We start from the raw sequence: 17,452 nt of genomic DNA, 5'->3' as shown, positions 1-17,452 counted from the left end.
TACACTAACCTCTTCTTTGGAACCGTATCAAAAGCCTTTGCAAAATCTAAGTAAACCACATCAACTGTATTAACCTGGTATAGATTCCTACTTGCCTCCTCAAATAAACTAATAAGGTTAGTTTGGCATGACCTATCCTACATAAATCCATGCTGACTATTACTAATAATTATGTTTTCCATTAGGTATTCCAGAATATTATCCCATACTAAACCTTCAAGTAGCTTACCGACTATTGATGTCAGGCTTATAAGTCTGTAATTCCCTGGTTGTGATCTAGCTCCCTTTTAAAATATAGGCACCACATCTGCTTTACGACAATCTTGTGGTACTGGAGTGCTGCAACAGTTGCCAGGGCCCAGTGAAGGAAAACGGACCAGCCGACCTATCACAGAAATTGGTTCCTGACTTCTATGCCAGTCAATCGGGCTCTCTTCTTTTCTGGGTTCCCCAACACCACCAGCACTGGGCCCACTCTCCTAGCTGCTAATGTCAGCCAATAGATCACCCCGCCCTCCCTGCTTTGGTTAAGACATTGGGTGCCACTTGAGGAATAGGATAGGAGGTAATGTTGAAAAAAGCAGATGAGGTATCGTCTTGGTGTCATCTGTCACCCATTCCCTTGAGGCCCCCAACCATTTGCTAGCTGCTCCCTAATACAGCCAGCTCGCTCCTTCCCTGAGACCAATATCATCCCCCACTCATTCCCCATTTTGGCCTTCAGAATCCCCCTCCCTTGAGGTCCTCCCACCACCATCCCACTTCTCAGCAAGGCAGCATCCCGCTCCCCCTGTCCAGCTCCCTCCTTATCAGGGGCCCTCAGTTTGAGGTAAGAGAGGGGTAATAGGGTGAGAAAGTTTGGAATGTGGTGAGAGAGGAGTCATGGGCATGGAACAGCATTATGTGGCAGGTCTGTAACCTCCTCCACTCTTTAAGTTGCGGTATCCAACTTCCCTCATTCCTCAAGTTCAAGCTGGACCGGGGGGGTTCAGATTAAGACTTAAGTTCTGAGATCAGGGAAATTTGTTGGTACGTCTGGTTGGAAAATCAAAGATTTAGAGGGATGACTCATCACCCCTTTGTTCTAGTTCAGGGTGGGTAGCAGCATCCCTGCTCTTTACCTTCAGCCCCCATGATAACAATATTTTTTTTTATAGTACAGAATGTTTTGATCCCTTTTTGAGTAGATCATTAACTACTATCATTTATAACTGTGACATTTGCTTGTTTTTTTTAACTTGTCACTATAATAATTAATTTATAGTAGGTGTTAATTGTCACTGCATTGCTGTGAAAGAGACCAGTTAGTAATCTGTGCTTTCTTTGAGAGATCGTGAACCCCAAGCTATTCTGAAGGGCCAAGATGAAGAAAAGGATAAAAGAAGATAACTTGCTTTCCTGTGACGAACACGGTCAAAAAGGAACAGAAAACATTCATCTTAAACGTGAGCTTGGACTGTTTAGTGCCGTGTCACTGATTGCTGGCACAATGATAGGTTCAGGAATCTTCATGTCTCCTGAATGGGTTCTGCGTAATATGGGAAGCCCAGGGGCCAGTCTCTTGATATGGGCGGCTTGTGGTCTACTGGCAATGTTAGGAGCCTTGTCCTATGCAGAACTCGGGACTGTGATTAAGGAATCTGGAGGAGAATATATCTATATTTTAAGGAACTTTGGGACATTCCCTGCTTTTCTTTTAGCTTACACCACTGTCATTGTGGTGGGGCCTGCTGGCATTGCAGCAATTTCCCTCAGTTTTGCAGAGTATGTAGTGACTCCGTTTTACCAAGGCTGTCCATCACCACCACTGGTGGTGAAGTGCGCGGCAGCCGCCTGCGTACTGGTCTTGGGTATCATCAATTGCCTTAATGTTAGACTTGCTACTTCTATTATGAACATTTTTACAACTGCCAAACTGTTGGTGCTGTTGGTAATAATAGTAGGTGGTGTGGTCTGTCTGATCGAGGGAAACACTCAGGTTTTACAGAATGCCTTTGAAAATACAGCTACGGGATTTGGACCAGTAGGAGTGGCATTTTACCAAGGACTCTGGTCTTATGATGGGTGGAACAACCTGAACTATGTGACTGAGGAACTGAAGAACCCCGAGGTCAGTGAATGCTTTGGCTTAGTACACAGTGACTTGAAATATTAATATAATTACAGTCTAAATGCCGTATCAGTCATGTTCAATCAGTGAAGCATGTTAGTGAAATGGTATTACATCCAAATGCAGATTAATTGCCACTGAATATTCCACATTTAACAACATGCAGAGAATGAGTAAAATGTTTCCATCTTTCAGCATCTGTGTCAACATTCAGGAGCGGTTTAATGTTACTTTTATAAGAAGCCTCAAAGAGTGAAATGTAAATATTCTTTTGTTTTAATCCATGCCTTTAAGTTTTGCTCTATTCACTATTACTTGAAAACATTTTCCGCATTCACTACTTCCCTGGAGCTGAGTTTCCCAACCTGCAGAGAAGTGATACTATATAAGAATGTGCCCCCGAGCCTTCCTCCCACCCCGGGCAGTAGCCGCGGGGATATCAGGGGCAGGGGGAGGCGTCTGGCGGGCAAGGAAGCAGGAAGCAGCACCCACCCGGTCAAGTTCAGTCACCCAGGTAGTCACTCACTCACCCGCCCACTCACTCACCCAGGCAGTCACCCACCCATCTCACCCACCCTGGCAGTCACTCAGTCACCCACCCACCCATCCAATCACTCACCCACCCACCCAGTCAACCAGTCACCCACCTAGTCATCCAGTCACCCAATCACTCAGTCACCCACCCACCCACCCAGTCACTCAGTCACCCACCCAGTCACCCACCCAGTCACCCACCCACCCAGTCACTCAGTGACCCACCCAGTCACTCACCCAGTCACTCACCCACCCACCCAGTCACCCAGGTAGTCACCCACCCACCCATACAGGCAATCAGTCAAACTCACCCACCCACCCAGTCACTCAGTGACCCACCCAGTCACTCACCCAGTCACTCACCCACCCACCCAGTCACCCAGGTAGTCACCCACCCACCCATACAGGCAATCAGTCAAACCCACCCACCCATCCAGGCATTCAGTCACCCACCCACTGAGGCAGTCAGTCACCCACCCACCCAGGCAGTCAGTCACCCACCGAGGCAGTCAGTCACCCACCCTGGCAGTCAGTCACCCACCCAGGCAGTCAGTCAGTCACCCACCCACCCAGGCAGGCAGTCACCTGTCTTTTGTTGAAAATATTAAAATAAACAGATTGATTGTAATGTTTTTTTCCGTATTACAATAAGAAGAAAACAGTTAAGATAAAGTTGCGCGCTAAAAAATATTTTTTCGTGGTGGGTGCGCTATGGATTTGGGGGGGAGGGGGCTGCTCCTTTCATTTGTCCTGGGCCCCATGATTTCTGTTGGCGGCCCTAGTGTTCCATATATCAAGGACATTTTGGTGCAAAACCGGGCGATTTCATCCTTCACCTACTGTATATATAAAAGTATTTTGCTCCAGTTTTGCACTGTGTGCCCAAGTTTGCCCCTTTGGGAGTGTTAATAGGAGGAGTTGGGGAGGAGTTACACAGTGCGCAGAATATAATGAGATGTATAACATTCTGCGTCTCGCAGTGAGGCTCTTTTTGCCCCCAAAAACACAAGAGTTGGACAGGTGTTTAGCTATATGGTTGTTATGCTTTGTGTGATGATTCTTAATTTTTTGTAGCAATCTGTAGATATCAATGTGTATTTGTTAGGTGTTATATCTGTATAATATCATGTCTAGGGAGGACCGAATATAGACTGTTAATTACAATGCTTTGATTTCTTATAAACAGGGTGGGGTCTGCTAATTGGACAAGCGTTTGCTAATCTGCAGAAATAGAATAATGTTTGAAGTTCTTTTCTTGATACCTGTTCCAGGTGAATCTCCCGCGAGCTGTAATGATTGCGATCCCATTAGTCACTTGCATCTATATACTGGTAAATGTGAGCTATTTTGCAGCTTTGACACCCAGTGAACTTCTGTCCTCAGATGCTGTTGCCATCAGCTGGGGGTAAGTTATTGGTTGTTTTTCCTCATTCTTATCAACTATATATATATTTTAAAGCAATCTGAGGTCACAAGTTTGGTGCAGTAGTGAAATCTGCCATTCACTACTATATCCTTATGAAATAATGGTAGTCATGAAATTACACAGAAATCATTAGGAAGACTCTATATACCCCATAAAATGATACTGGTAAAGGGGCAGCCACAGATACCAAGCAACTTATACGTGTAATTGGCTTCCTAAGACAAATTAAATCACTGTTAGAAAATGTAAAAAATGGTTCCTATTTTCTTTGGGGCCGATTGAATCTTATATTACATACAGTAGTTACATAGTTACTGTAACCCCTCCTTACCTGACTCAAAATGAGTTGTTGCACATGATTAATGTAGAAGTGCAGGTGTTGTGCACAGAGTCTGTTTACCTGGATCCTAGGGGCTGGTGTCCGGCAGGCTGGTATTTCTAAGCTTGAGGTAGAATGTAGTTGACAATAAAGGGTGCCAGGGACTTTTGTGTGTAGACAAAACAGCACAGGCTTTATTAAGACAAGACAGGTTTTTTACACTGTTGCTTCTTTGAATCCTATCAACTACAGTAAAACACTGCATTGACATGACAATACGATATCACATGACATCATGACATCAGATGACAGCGGACAAAAGGTAAGAGAGGAGCAGACAGGGGGCCCGACCAGGCCCCCCCTGATGAAAAATTTTGCGCACCCCTGTTCTATAACATGCTGGAATGGTCACATGGTACAAAGTGACTCAGCATAGACTAAACTCTGCTCCTTCTCTGCCCAAAGACAGACAGTTGGGGTTGGATTATAAATAGGAGGGACCTAGAGCTCCTCCTTCAGGTCCCAGGAGGAGCCAGAGGATAGGGTCTCACCTGTAAATATGTAAGAACATAGTTAAGTATTGATATAACTAGAAGCCCCTCTGTTGTTTTTTAGAACAGGGAAGTATTCACTAAAGAAATAGGGTCCCACTATATGGCCCTGCGGTGTGTTCCACCCATAATAGGGGAATATGTGTATTTCAGACTAGGGTCCTAGTTAAGGCCTAGGAGTATCACCTGGGGATTACAGAAGGGAAATAATCTCTCCAGTTCTGTCCCTAGTGATTGGGTTTATGCTTAGGTGAGACGTCACCCTGTTCATGGATCTCAGTTACTGAGGAACCACCATACTCTGTTATCATCTTTCCCCGTACTGTGGATAACGAAGTTAGTATTATGCCTCTGGAAATGTTGCATGAGCTTTCCAACGAAGATGTGCTGGATTGGCTCAGAAGGGGTTCAGATTGAATGCAGCTGTGATTTCAACATTCTTTGTCCTCTTGGATGTTAACATTCAAGTGGGTGGGTTTGACGTTCACATAGTACAAGCAAATGTTAACTAACCCTGTGCAGAGAGGACCAGCTCTTGGGGAACCCCATCAGGCGTTCGCCTTTGAGGCGACACAGATGTACACTGAAGGGGTTCAGATTGTATATCATGGCATATACAGTAGAAGAGCCTTTAATAACTGTCAGGATCTGACATGTGTACTCTCTGGGGAAAGGATATGTCAGCAATTCCAAAGTTAAAGTTACGAGGGATGAATTATGTAAGAGTTTTAGAAAATCAAAATGGTCTCAATTTTTTTAGATCAATATTTCAGCTAGCCGGAAAAGAATCGAATGATTTCACAGGGATGTACTGTATGTGACCAGGTTACAAAAAAAAGAAAGTAAATATATTTTTTTACCTACTATGTGTGACTGTCCTTCCATACAGCCAACCAAAAAAAACAAAATTTTGTAAAAAAAAATTAACAATCTAGTTGGCTTCCTTAAACAACAATTGTAACCATGCTAAAATCCAGGATTTAGTTTTTACTCATTCCAAATTACATTTTTTGTGATCCCAGAATGGGAGAGTGTATGTCTATAAAATGTTTTCTTTACCCCTTAGCCTTAACCTGACATTCTCAGAGGGACAATAATTTGAGTGATTAAATCCCCTCTACGACATTCACTCAGTTATTAGAACAAAAAAAAAATGATTCCGCAGGGCTGGACAGTCCTTTTAAATGATTAATATTTCAGCAGATGTATATATAGTTTATACCCATGACTGTCCCCATTTATTCTAGAGCAAAAGTACTGGGAAGTTGGACATGGATAATCTCTCTGGGCGTTGCAATCTCAACATTTGGGTCAGCAAATGGATCCTTTTTTAGTGGAGGGCGTTTGTGTTACGTGGCAGCAAGAGAGGGACATATGGTAAGTACAGGTCACATTTCTGAGTAACATTATCTTCTTCAGTGCCAGAGAAGGTAAAAGCTATTGCAAAGAAATGTATTGCAACTGATGTGCAGTAAAGTGGCTACGGGTGTGTGCATAATAAATATACATGCAGATATAGCAAATGTTACTGTCTCCTGAGCCGCGGATGAAAAAGGTTAAAGTCGTGGTGAGGGGGGTCCATTCTTCTAGATTGAAAAAAAATTTCAGGCCAGCGCGAAAGCTCGGAGCTTAGTGCATAGCCCCCTTAGTATGGCTAACAGAGTGAGATCCTGGAAGCGCAAGGTGATCTTGTATACTGTATTGAATTATAGACTAGCTGGGCATAGTCCATTCGAATACAGAAGGCTCAATATACTAAACCAAAACCCAGTTAATCTAACCTAACTGTTTAACCTAGTAAACTTTCTAGATACAACAGTAACACTGAAAAATGGCAAACTACACACATCTGTAAACAAGAAACCAACAGACAGATGCAGTCATCTCCACAACCCCAGCTCCCATCCCTCTCACACAAAACAAGGTATCATACACAGCCAGGCTATAAGATACGACCGCATATGCTCTGACACTGAAGACAGAAACAGGCATCTCACCACCCTGACCGAATGGTTCAGGCAGAAGGGATACAAGCCAAAGGCTATTGCCAGAACTATTACATCTGCACTAAAAGCCCCACAAGAACACCTGCTACAATACAGACAGAAAGAACCTATCACACGTGTAACCCATTTTCCCCCACCCAATCTCACATAGGGTGTCTTAGTGTGTCTTAAGGGTGTCTTAAGCTCAGGCTACATGTCTGTTAGTGGTGCGTGCCTGCTGGCAACTGCCAAAAACTTCAAGGCAGAATCAATATGCACAGACACTCTATACGCCACCATGAAGAAGGAAGATACTGATCACCAGTGGGACATCATTTCTCACAACCAGATCATTCCATGAATGATTTAAAAATCCAAATCCTTTATGGAATGTTGAAACGCACCCAAGAACAGAAAACATTTGAACTCAGAATAATAAGACTCTTTGACACCAAAACAAGAGGACTTAATGTGGATATGGGGTTTCTCACACACTATCACAATTGTTTGTAATTATCCTGCCTGCCTCTCTGCCAATGTTTTTATTCACTACTCCCCTCCCTACCCCCTGCAGCATCCCCTTCCCCCTCCATGCTGTTCCTTGTCACCGTTTTATTACCCTTCCAATTTCATCCATTTGTCACCCATTCTTATCTAAATCTGTTTTTTTCTGCTCTCCTAACCTCTGTTTTAGCCATAGATTCCTTTGTAAATCAGTATTGCCGACCTGAGGACAAGAGGAGAACTCTCCAAAGCTGGTACTATGACATAAATTGTTAGTCCAAATTAAAAAGGTATCGCCTAATACTGCAGAACTCATGTGTTCTGCACTAGCACAATTGTACTTGTATAGTGCACTACCCTGAGGAAGGTCCCTGTTGAGGACCGAAAAGTTGGTTTTGGTGTCCTGCGTTATCTTTAATACAGTTTTTTTCTATGCCACTGTGTGCTGTCTCTCTGTCACCGGATAACCGGACCAGTTCTGGCTACTCTGGTAACTATACAAGTTTATTATCTGCTTTATGGGACAAGCATCAGAATTTTGAGAAGGCTAGCGTGCAACACTGTTATGTTATGGACTATCTATCTATCTATATATCTATCTATCTATCTATAGTCTATATATATATAGTTATTGGTATGGAGATTTGCACTCACGTTTGTCAGAAGGCAGATGCTTGTCCCATAATGGAGATATAGACATGTAGTGACCAGGGAAATCCTGATAACAGAAGACAGCACACCGCAGTAATAATCCAAAAAAAGTGTATTGTGAACACAGGGCTGCCAACGTTTCGGTCCTCGTAGAGGGACCTTCCTCAGGGCAATGCACAAGTGACTGATCCAAGCCCCCATATATACCCTAACACCATGTATAAAATCACCTGCAACCAATAATAAAATCCAAATTGCAGTCCTAGGTACAGCCTACTTCACATTAAAATCAATAGGAATTACTGATACTGACCTGCACCAAATAGGGTCACAGCATCTTGGACCTGCTGTCAGTGATAATCGCAATGTGTGTATACTGCACTGACGTCTATACTTGCACGTCACTGAAATATGAAACAGGGAGGAAGCTGCAGTGACCATACGGCCTGGAGTGGCAAAGACTTGCCTGAATTCCCTTTTAAAGCATGTGAAATCCTGGGTGAGCTATGGTTTTTGTTCCCAGGTGTCAGATGCCCACGCCAGGGCGTCACCGGTCAGCAGGGTTATAACATATGCCACCTTGGATCTTTCAGAGGAGAAACGAGAAGGGGTCAACTCAAAATGAATATCACAGTGATTGAGGAAACCTCTACACCCATGGGGATCACCCGCATAATGATTGGGAGTAGAGAGGCGTGGTTCAAGGGAAAGGTTCTCTCCTGGAGTAGGAGGCTAAACACTTCTGGACGGAGACAGTTGTAAGGAAAGGGTAGCAAAACCTTGGTTTAAGGAAGCAATTTGATTTTCCAAATGGTGAAAGCGTTCACCAATAACAAACAGGGCTGAGCCCACCTCAGGAGGGTCCATGTTCGTTGGGCTGAGCATACTGTAACGCTTGACCTACTACGGGCATTCTGATCATACCAAGTTTTCTGCATGGTCTGAGCCTCCCTAAGGTTGTCCTGTGCCAACCCCATGAGCATCTCTAACCAATCTCTCAGATTTACCATGTACTGTAGCACAGAAGCATCAGAATTGGTAGTCTCACCTTCCCATCCCTCACAGAATAGGTTGAGAAGTCCCCGTACCCTGCGACCATATAGCAGCTCGAAGGGAGAAAAGCCTGTAGATTCTTGCGGTACCTCTCGGTATGCAAACAGCAAGTGCTGCAGGTGAATCTCCCAGTCTTTCTACTCTGCCTCTATAAAGGCTCGCAGCATCTGCTTCAGGGTACCATTAAACCTCTCACATAATCCGTTCGTTTGGGGATGATAAGGGGCCGTGCGCTGGTGTTTCACCCGCACGCATCCCAGAGACACTGTAATAATTCACTGATGAATTGTGACCCATGATCGTTTAGGATCTCGCTAGGGTAACCTACCCTAGTAAAAATCCCTAACAATGCCTTTGGCACTGCCTTAGCATCTATGGTTGCAAGCGCTGCAGTCTCAGGGTACCGGGTGGCAAAGTCCACCACCATGGCGATGTAGCGCTTCCCTGATCAGCTCGGCCAAGGTAATTCAATTTCCTGCCCAGTCTTGCTGTTCTGGTCTGTGCTGAAGCAGGGAGATTTACCGGTGAGCTGCAACTGCTTTCTAGGGAGGATTTTATCCGGTGGTCTGTGTTCCTCATGTCCTCAGGAATCTGGGGGGATTCCTGAGTACATGTTTCGGGGTAACCTGCAACACTGGCCCCCTTCTACCCAAAACACCCTGACTAAATGTTACCATAAAATCACCCTTGAAACTCACGCCCTGCACCTCTCCGCTGGTTGGCACTCCTGGAACAGTAAAAATACACATACACCTTTATTACAAATGCAGTTACATGCCATGATAGGGTTGAAGAGCGGACAATAACAATTCCCCAATATGGCTCAGGGCACCCAGCCGGGCCAAATACCTTTATTTACTGGCCTGGGTACCCCTTCACAGTGATGCCTTGCCTGAACAGTTCAATCGGACTCTACTGGACATGCTGGGCCCCTTGAAAGACTCAGAGAAGGTGAGCTGGAGCAAGCATGTGGAGCACTTGGTGCATGCCTACAATTGCACCCGCCATGAGTCCACTGAGTTCTCACCATATTTTATGATGTTCATCAGGGAAGCAAAGCTACCAGTGGACATGGACATCTGTCTGGGAATCTCCACTGATAGAGTGCCCAATGTGGCACACTACCAATATGTCAAACGACCAAAAATCAACCTGCAAAGAGCATACCAGTTAGCAGAAGGGACCACTGCTAAGCTGAACCATAATAACAAACGAAGATACGACTGCAAGGTACGTTATCGAGAACTTCGCCCAGGAAGACAAGGTCCTTCTGAGAAATCTGGGAGTGTCAGGAAAACATAAACTGGCTGACCGATCTAGAGATAGACCGTTCGAGGTGGAGTCGCAGCTACCTGGGATTCCTGTGTACCGAATAAAGGACTCTGAAGGACGGATAAAAGTTTTGCACCGGAACCATCTACTGCCCATTCCTAAAGTTGGTGAGTCTGATCAATCAGATTCTTCTCCCAATGTGCAGAAGGTAATTGAATACGAACCTATTGCTGGTCCTAGCGATCTCCTGCCTACTTCGTCTGGTACTGCTACCCAGACTCTAAATCCTGAAAGAAGAAGAAGCGCAAAACAGTGCACTGCCCGGGAGCCAGGTGGTGTAGATATAAAAAAAGTCTATTTATTCAGCAACACTTCACAAAAACATACCCCCCCAGGGGGTGAGACAGTACCTCCTACGCGTTTCGGACCATGGGGATCGTTCTGCTGGACATCGGGTTCTAGGTGCCCAGGGCAACCTCAGTACTTTGGGTGACGATTACTGTTATTGTTACCTGCTGATTGTTATTGTGTATGTATATTGTATTGCGGAGGAAGTTATGGGACCATAGTAAATAGTGTTGCATATAGTTTGTGTGGATTGTGGTTATTGGAATATACCATATAGGTATACCGGTTCCCGTGAGGGACTATCCCGCCAAAGCAGGGATCCTCACTGGTGGAGGCGCTGCACGAGCCACCCTCAGGCCCCCCAAGCATGGAGGCTTGGGCCTCTTATAAGCCTAACAGCTTAGCACCATAACAATCATATTAGGCATATCTCCCATAGGAGGCGGGAAAGGCTATTACATTTGAGGCGCTGCTGAGATTCAGACCAGGTGTGCCAAAGACCAAAAGTATATTAATAAAATTTAAATTTCTGCATATGTACGAGTACTATTGACCTAGGACACCATACTTTGCAATCATCATGTTTCTATTTATACCCTTTTATTTTAATAATTTTACCAATAAAATTAATTTCAAGCATGTAACTATACATATTATACTAAGGGATTAGAGTGCTTTCATTAGCCAGGTTTTCTTTCTCTTTGGTTTCTACATTATCCCTATCCTGGGAATAGCACCATACCATTACTAGATTTAGCTGAGATGGGGTTACTTTTTTTCCCAACCCCCACCCTACCTTTCCCTCAGGTTTACTCAACTTTACGCAGCCTGAATTCATTACTAAAGTTTAACAATGGTTTTCTGTCTCTCTATTTTTCAGCCAGATGCTCTATCAATGGCCCACGTGAAGCGTCTCACACCTTCCCCTGCTCTCATATTCACTTCTGTCATATCATTAATTATGATCATACCAGGGAATTTCAGTAGCATCGTGAACTTCTTCAGGTATTCCTGACTTCTACTGTAGTCACTGTGTACTCCGACCCTCTTAACTTCATTAGTGCCATTACTATATTGCAGGCTCCTTTTGCAGTGAAGGTGTTCGCCCTTTGGGTGTCAAATGCTTTCAATTAGCCAGAGTGCCACAGTGAGTCTAAAGTAGTGTTGGGCAGCATGATATACACAACGGGCTTCAGGTGTGGTTCTTTAGGCCCTAAAAGGGCCGCACATAATATATTGACTTTAGCCCATCTCTATAACTCTTCATTTGGGACATTAAAGTTTATTTGCTTGAAATGACAGATGTAGCACGACTTGCTGTCCCCAGCGTCGCAGCCACGGTGCTGGGGACAGTGTCTGCTGAAAACACGCTGCAGGGGGTCCATGCATGGCCATGGACAGGCAAAACTTAAGGTTTGCTACATCTATAAGTGTACATTCCCCTTTTCATTCTGGTATCATAGCACACTGTGAACTCCTTAATCATTAAAAAGGCCAAGTGACATACATTTAAAAAAAAAAACAGGTTTGAAGCAGGGGGTCTCAGGAGCTGAACCGCGTTGATTTCAGCTCCGGGGACCCCATGCTTCCCGAGATACTTAACTCCGTAGGGGGTGCCAGTAGCCGTCCAGACCGGGCTATATAGGGCTACTGAAATGGCAACTCTAAAGCTCCAAGATACACAAAAGAGGACACCCGCTCTACCTATATTGACCTAAGGTCATTCAACGAACAGGTGCACAAGGGAGGATCATTTAAGTCAAAACCAAACAAAAGTATCCGGGCGGAGCACAGACACTCCAAGCGGATGAGGTCCCTGTAGCATGCACTCAATGATTGTTGGGGTAAGCAGATACACTGTCCACAGCTGTCACACTGGAGAAAAATTGGTGAAAAATTAAAGCTCCCATGTCCGACGGGCCAATTGGAAACCATGATGTCATCCCTTACCGCTTCTAATTGGCCCACATGACGCTGGAGCTTTAAACATCAGAGATATACCTGCACTCCTCATGAAATTATCTCGGGAAGTAGGGGGTCCCTGAAATCAACGTGGTTCAGCTCCGGAGACTCCTGCTTCCCACCTATTTAAAAAAAACATGTTGCTTGGAGTGCTCCTGTTATGTACTATTTGTGGGACCGGTTTACCCCTTAACTGCTAGAGGAGCCTGCAACAAATTGCAAAGCACGGGCAGCAAAGGAGCTAATAGTGGACGGCATTTGAGATTGGCCAAGAAAAGCCTTATAACTAAGACCTGATCACTGCAACTTTGTGGCTATAACCCCTTAAGCGGTGACCTTATTAGAATCGGCTGAAAACTCCTATTAACGTGCTTATAAAATCAGCCGCTTTTGGAAATATAAAGAGGAGGCTGCGAGATCGTGTTTTTGAACAATTTTTTAAATGTTACATTTTAAACGGGACTTTACTTTTTCCCACCACAAGAGCTGATACATTTTCTTGGTTGCAGTTTCACCGCCTGGGTGTTTTATGGCATAACGATTTCTGGGCTCCTGTACATCAAGATTAAGAAGCCTGACCTTCCACGGCCATATAAGGTAACTGCAGATATAGGAAATACATAGAAACCACTCAAGAATTTATATATTTTACAAATATCCACAATTTCCAAGCATGTTCCAGGCTCTGACATCTATCACAGCCCTGTCAAATTCCATACAATTTGCGTAAGTTTTATGCAGCGGGGTTGTCTCATGGTTAGAGATGGGTCCAAATCCCCTTCCCGGATTTTCCTGGGCTTTTCACACTATCCGTCCATAAGGCCCGATTTCTCGGATTTTTAAATAATCCGACGTCGGATTTAACAGAAATCCAGTTAACGTCCCGGGTTTATATCGAATCAGATTGCCGGATAGTAAATTTAAAAAAAAAAGCCTAACCAACCCACAGCTAAACCCTACAACACAATGGCTTAATTGTGAGGGTTCTCCACAATTTATACTCCTCTGCACCTCCCCCCCCCCCCCTATTATAATTCCTTTATTCGGATTCGGATTACTAATCCAACGGGCGGATTTTCAGTAATCGGAAGAAAAACTGCGGATGTAACTTTTTGAGGCTGATCTGCGGAATTCCGCGACTGAAAGGAACCAGCCCGTCCGCGTCGGGTACAAATTCTAATAAAATCCAATCTCTACTCCCGCAGCATGCAGTCAATCTCATGGTGCTGGGAGACCCTGGGACACAGCTCTAAACCCCGGCCCCAATGTCACTGACCCTGCCCTCTGCATTACTGACTTGACTCCGAAACGTCATTGACCTGATATACGATGTGTGTGTATCGCATAACCAGTTATATATTCTCATGTTCTTGTTTTACAGGTTCCAATTATTATACCAATTATTGTGCTGATTGCCTCTGTGTACCTAGTGCTGGCTCCAATTATCGACAGTCCTCAGATGGAGTATCTTTATGTGATCCTATTCATTCTTAGTGGAATTATTGTTTACATACCTTTGGTCCATTACAAATGGTCTCCAAAATGTTTCAGATCAATTACACTGCAACTTCAGCTTCTGCTTGAAGTCGCACCAATTGCTAAAAACACATGAGTTGGTGCCAGGACGTATTGATGATGTTTCCAATATTATTCAAAGTAATCTCTATTATTTTACATTGTCTCCTACTGTGTCATACATTTGTGCATCTTCAGATTAACCAGATAAGAAATATAGTTCAATGTACGTAATATTGATCCCATGATCCATATATATTATTATATATTTATATATATATATTTCTATAAGAATGTCCTCAAATCCCTCTGTGATAGGCTGAACAGCCTGTCACTCACCCAGAGACAGCCAGTGAGACTGCACATCTCTCCTCCTATTTGTAAAACTGAGCGGCCTCTCACTCATCCAGGAAAAAATGGCAGAGGGGATTTTAATAGCAGTGGGGTGCAGAGGGACAGTGAGAGGTGTTAATGCCCTAATATTTATATATATATATATATATATATATATATATATATATATATATATATACTAGCTGATATACCCGGCGTTGCCCGGGCGTGGAAGGGCAGGGGGCATGGAGTGGAAGGGCGGGGGGGGGAGGGGCGTTGAAGGGCGGGGGGGGGCCAAGGGGCGTAGAAGTGTGGGGAGGGCAAAGGGCAGGGGGGCAAATGGCAGGGAGGGGTGGGGGGGGCAAAGGGCAGGGAGGGGCAGGGGGGGCAAAGGGCAGGGAAGGGTGGGGGGGGGCAGGGAGGGGAGGGGCAGGGCAAAGGGCAGGGAGGGGCAAAGGTCAGGGAGGGGCGGGGCAAAGGGCAGGGAGGGGCAAAGGGCTGGGGGGGCAGGAGGCAAAGGGATGGGGGGGCAGGGGGCAAAGGGCTGGGGGGCAGGGGGCAAAGGGCTGGGGGGCAGGTGGAGGGTGGCAGGGGACAAAGGGCAGGGGGAGGGAGGGCAGGGGGCAAAGGGCAGGGGGAGGGAGGGCAGGGGGCAAAGGGCAGGGGGAGGGAGGGCAGGGGGAAAGGGCAGGGGGAGGGAGGGCAGGGGGCAAAGGGCAGGGGGAGGGAGGGCAGGGGGCAAAGGGCAGGGGGAGTGAGGGCAGGGGGAGGGAGGGCAGGGGGTAAGGGCAGGGGGGGCAGGGGGCAAAGGGCTGGGGGGGCAGGTGGAGGGTGGCAGGGGACAAAGGGCAGGGGGAGGGAGGGCAGGGGGCAAAGGCCAGGGGGAGGGAGGGCAGGGGGCAAAGGGCAGGGGAGGGCAGGGGGCAAAGGGCACAGGGAGGGAGGGCAGGGGGCAAAGGGCAGGGAGGGCAGGGGGCAAAGGGCAGGGGAGGCAGGGGGCAAGGGGCAGGGAGGGTAGGGGGGCAGGGAGGGTAGGGGGGGGCAAAGGGCAGGGGGAGTCAGGGACGCGTTTAATAACCCATTCCCCTGTGTTTACTCACCTTGTACACGGCCGCGCTCCTCCTCTTCCTCCGGGTACTGGCCGTCCTCCTCCTCCACCTCTGGCTCCTCAGCGGAGAGGCTGAGACGCTCCGGTGAGGAGGTGCTGTGCCTTTCGCGGGGAGAGGCGGAGACAGCCGGAGGAGCGGCCTCTGGGACGGGGAGTGGCCTGTGTGAGGGGAGAGCCGCAGAGAGCGTGCTCTGTGTGTGTGTGGGTGGGGAGGGGGGATAAGCGGGCGGGGGTGGCGAGCGGGGGGGAGAGCGGGAGGGAGGGGGGGAGAGGGGGGTGAGCGGGCGGGGGGGAGAGCGGGGGGTGAGCGGGTGGGGGGTGAGGGAGAGCGCCGGGTGAGGGAGTGGCCTATTGGTGGTGAGAGCCGTGGGGAGCGCTCTCGGGGATGGTCAGCTGGGGGAGCGGCCTATGTGAGGGGAGAGCCGCAGAGAGCGTGGGGGGGGGGTGGTGTGTGTGTGTGTATCTCTCCGTCTCTCCGTCTCTCCGTCTCTCCTTTGGCCCGTCACTCCACCTCAGGCCAATGAGAGGTGTGCGGGGGCGGGCGGGCCAAGGGAGCAATCTCATTGGCCTGTCCCAAGGTCCAATGGGATTGCCGCTAGGGACACAGGGAGGGACACAGGGAGACACATACAGACACAGAAACATATGACGCTTTCACAAATATATAGTAAGATATATATATATATATATATATATGGATGTCTGCACACATCTTTGTGATAGGCTGATGATCAGCCTGTCACTCACCCAGGGACAGTCAATGAGATTGCAAATCCTTCCCCCTCCGTGATAGGCTGAGCAGCCTGTCACTCACCCAGAGACAATCAATAAGACTGCACATCTCTCACCCTCTGTGTTAGACTGAGTGGCCTCTACTCACCCAGTAATTTTAATGGCAGTGGGATGCAGAGGGAGAGTGACAGGTGTTAATGTATTAATGTAATCTGCAGATCTCTCCCCCTCTGTGATAGGCATAACAGTCTGCCCTTCACCCAAAGACAGCCAGTGATTTACCATTCAGTTTCAAAAGAAAACAATTTCCCATACGTTTGGCTTTTTCAATGACCATCAATAAGTCACAAGGTCAAACGTTTGATAACATATGCCTTTACCTACAGTACCTAGGTTTTAAGTCATGGACAATTATATGTTGCTCTATCAAGAGTCAGATCGTTTGATTCACTTACTGTAGGTTCAGAAATGGATAATTGTGTCTTTAGAGAAATCTTTGATTAAAAAATATAAGTTAAAAAAAAAACTGCGTGATTGTTTAATTAATAACCTTTCAGATCTCCTAGATTGGCATATGTTACGCCGGGTACAACTAGTACTATTATATTTAGGTTCCTTCATAGTGAGAACATTTTTTTACAGAAAACTTTAGACGCATATTAAAGGAAGAAAGTGATGCACCCAGACGCACAATTGTATACACCTCATTCTATAATTACTTCCACAAATCACTTTCTGACAAACACGGGGAAAGAGAGGTAAAGTTAATTTGATAAATTGACGCTTAAAATCACGTTTCCAAAATGCTTTAGCGTCAATTTTCTGATAAAAAGGTCAATGGTAGGAACAGACGATCAGGAGCGCAAATAAATCTAGGTGTATGTAAAGATAAAGAGATACACATGGTGCAATATAGATTTGTATGCAAGTGAAATTAAAAATTAAATAGGAAACTCACTCACATGTTCCGTGAGTGATATTAGCAGTGCGGTTGTTTGGAGAAACCAACTCGCGTGTGTATGTGTGAACACTCTCATGATGACGTCGTC

General features: G+C 46.0%; 1 protein-coding gene across 1 annotated transcript; it reads left to right on the top strand.

Annotated features, from left to right (window-relative positions):
• The first annotated feature begins 1,363 nt into the window (after positions 1-1,363).
• Positions 1,364-14,415, top strand: LOC142492430 (b(0,+)-type amino acid transporter 1-like). The gene is made up of 6 exons (XM_075595072.1): positions 1,364-2,110; positions 3,916-4,049; positions 6,188-6,317; positions 11,634-11,758; positions 13,225-13,312; positions 14,097-14,415. Exons 1-6 carry the CDS (start codon positions 1,364-1,366, stop codon positions 14,325-14,327), a joined length of 1,455 nt encoding a protein of 484 aa, XP_075451187.1. The 3' UTR covers positions 14,328-14,415.
• Positions 14,416-17,452: the final 3,037 nt, after the last annotated feature.

The sequence above is a fragment of the Ascaphus truei genome, chromosome 4, assembly GCF_040206685.1.
Source record: "Ascaphus truei isolate aAscTru1 chromosome 4, aAscTru1.hap1, whole genome shotgun sequence".
Classification (NCBI taxonomy): Eukaryota; Metazoa; Chordata; class Amphibia; order Anura; family Ascaphidae; genus Ascaphus; species Ascaphus truei.
Note: the sequence above shows the minus strand (reverse complement) of the source record. Positions and strands in the feature narration are given on the sequence as shown.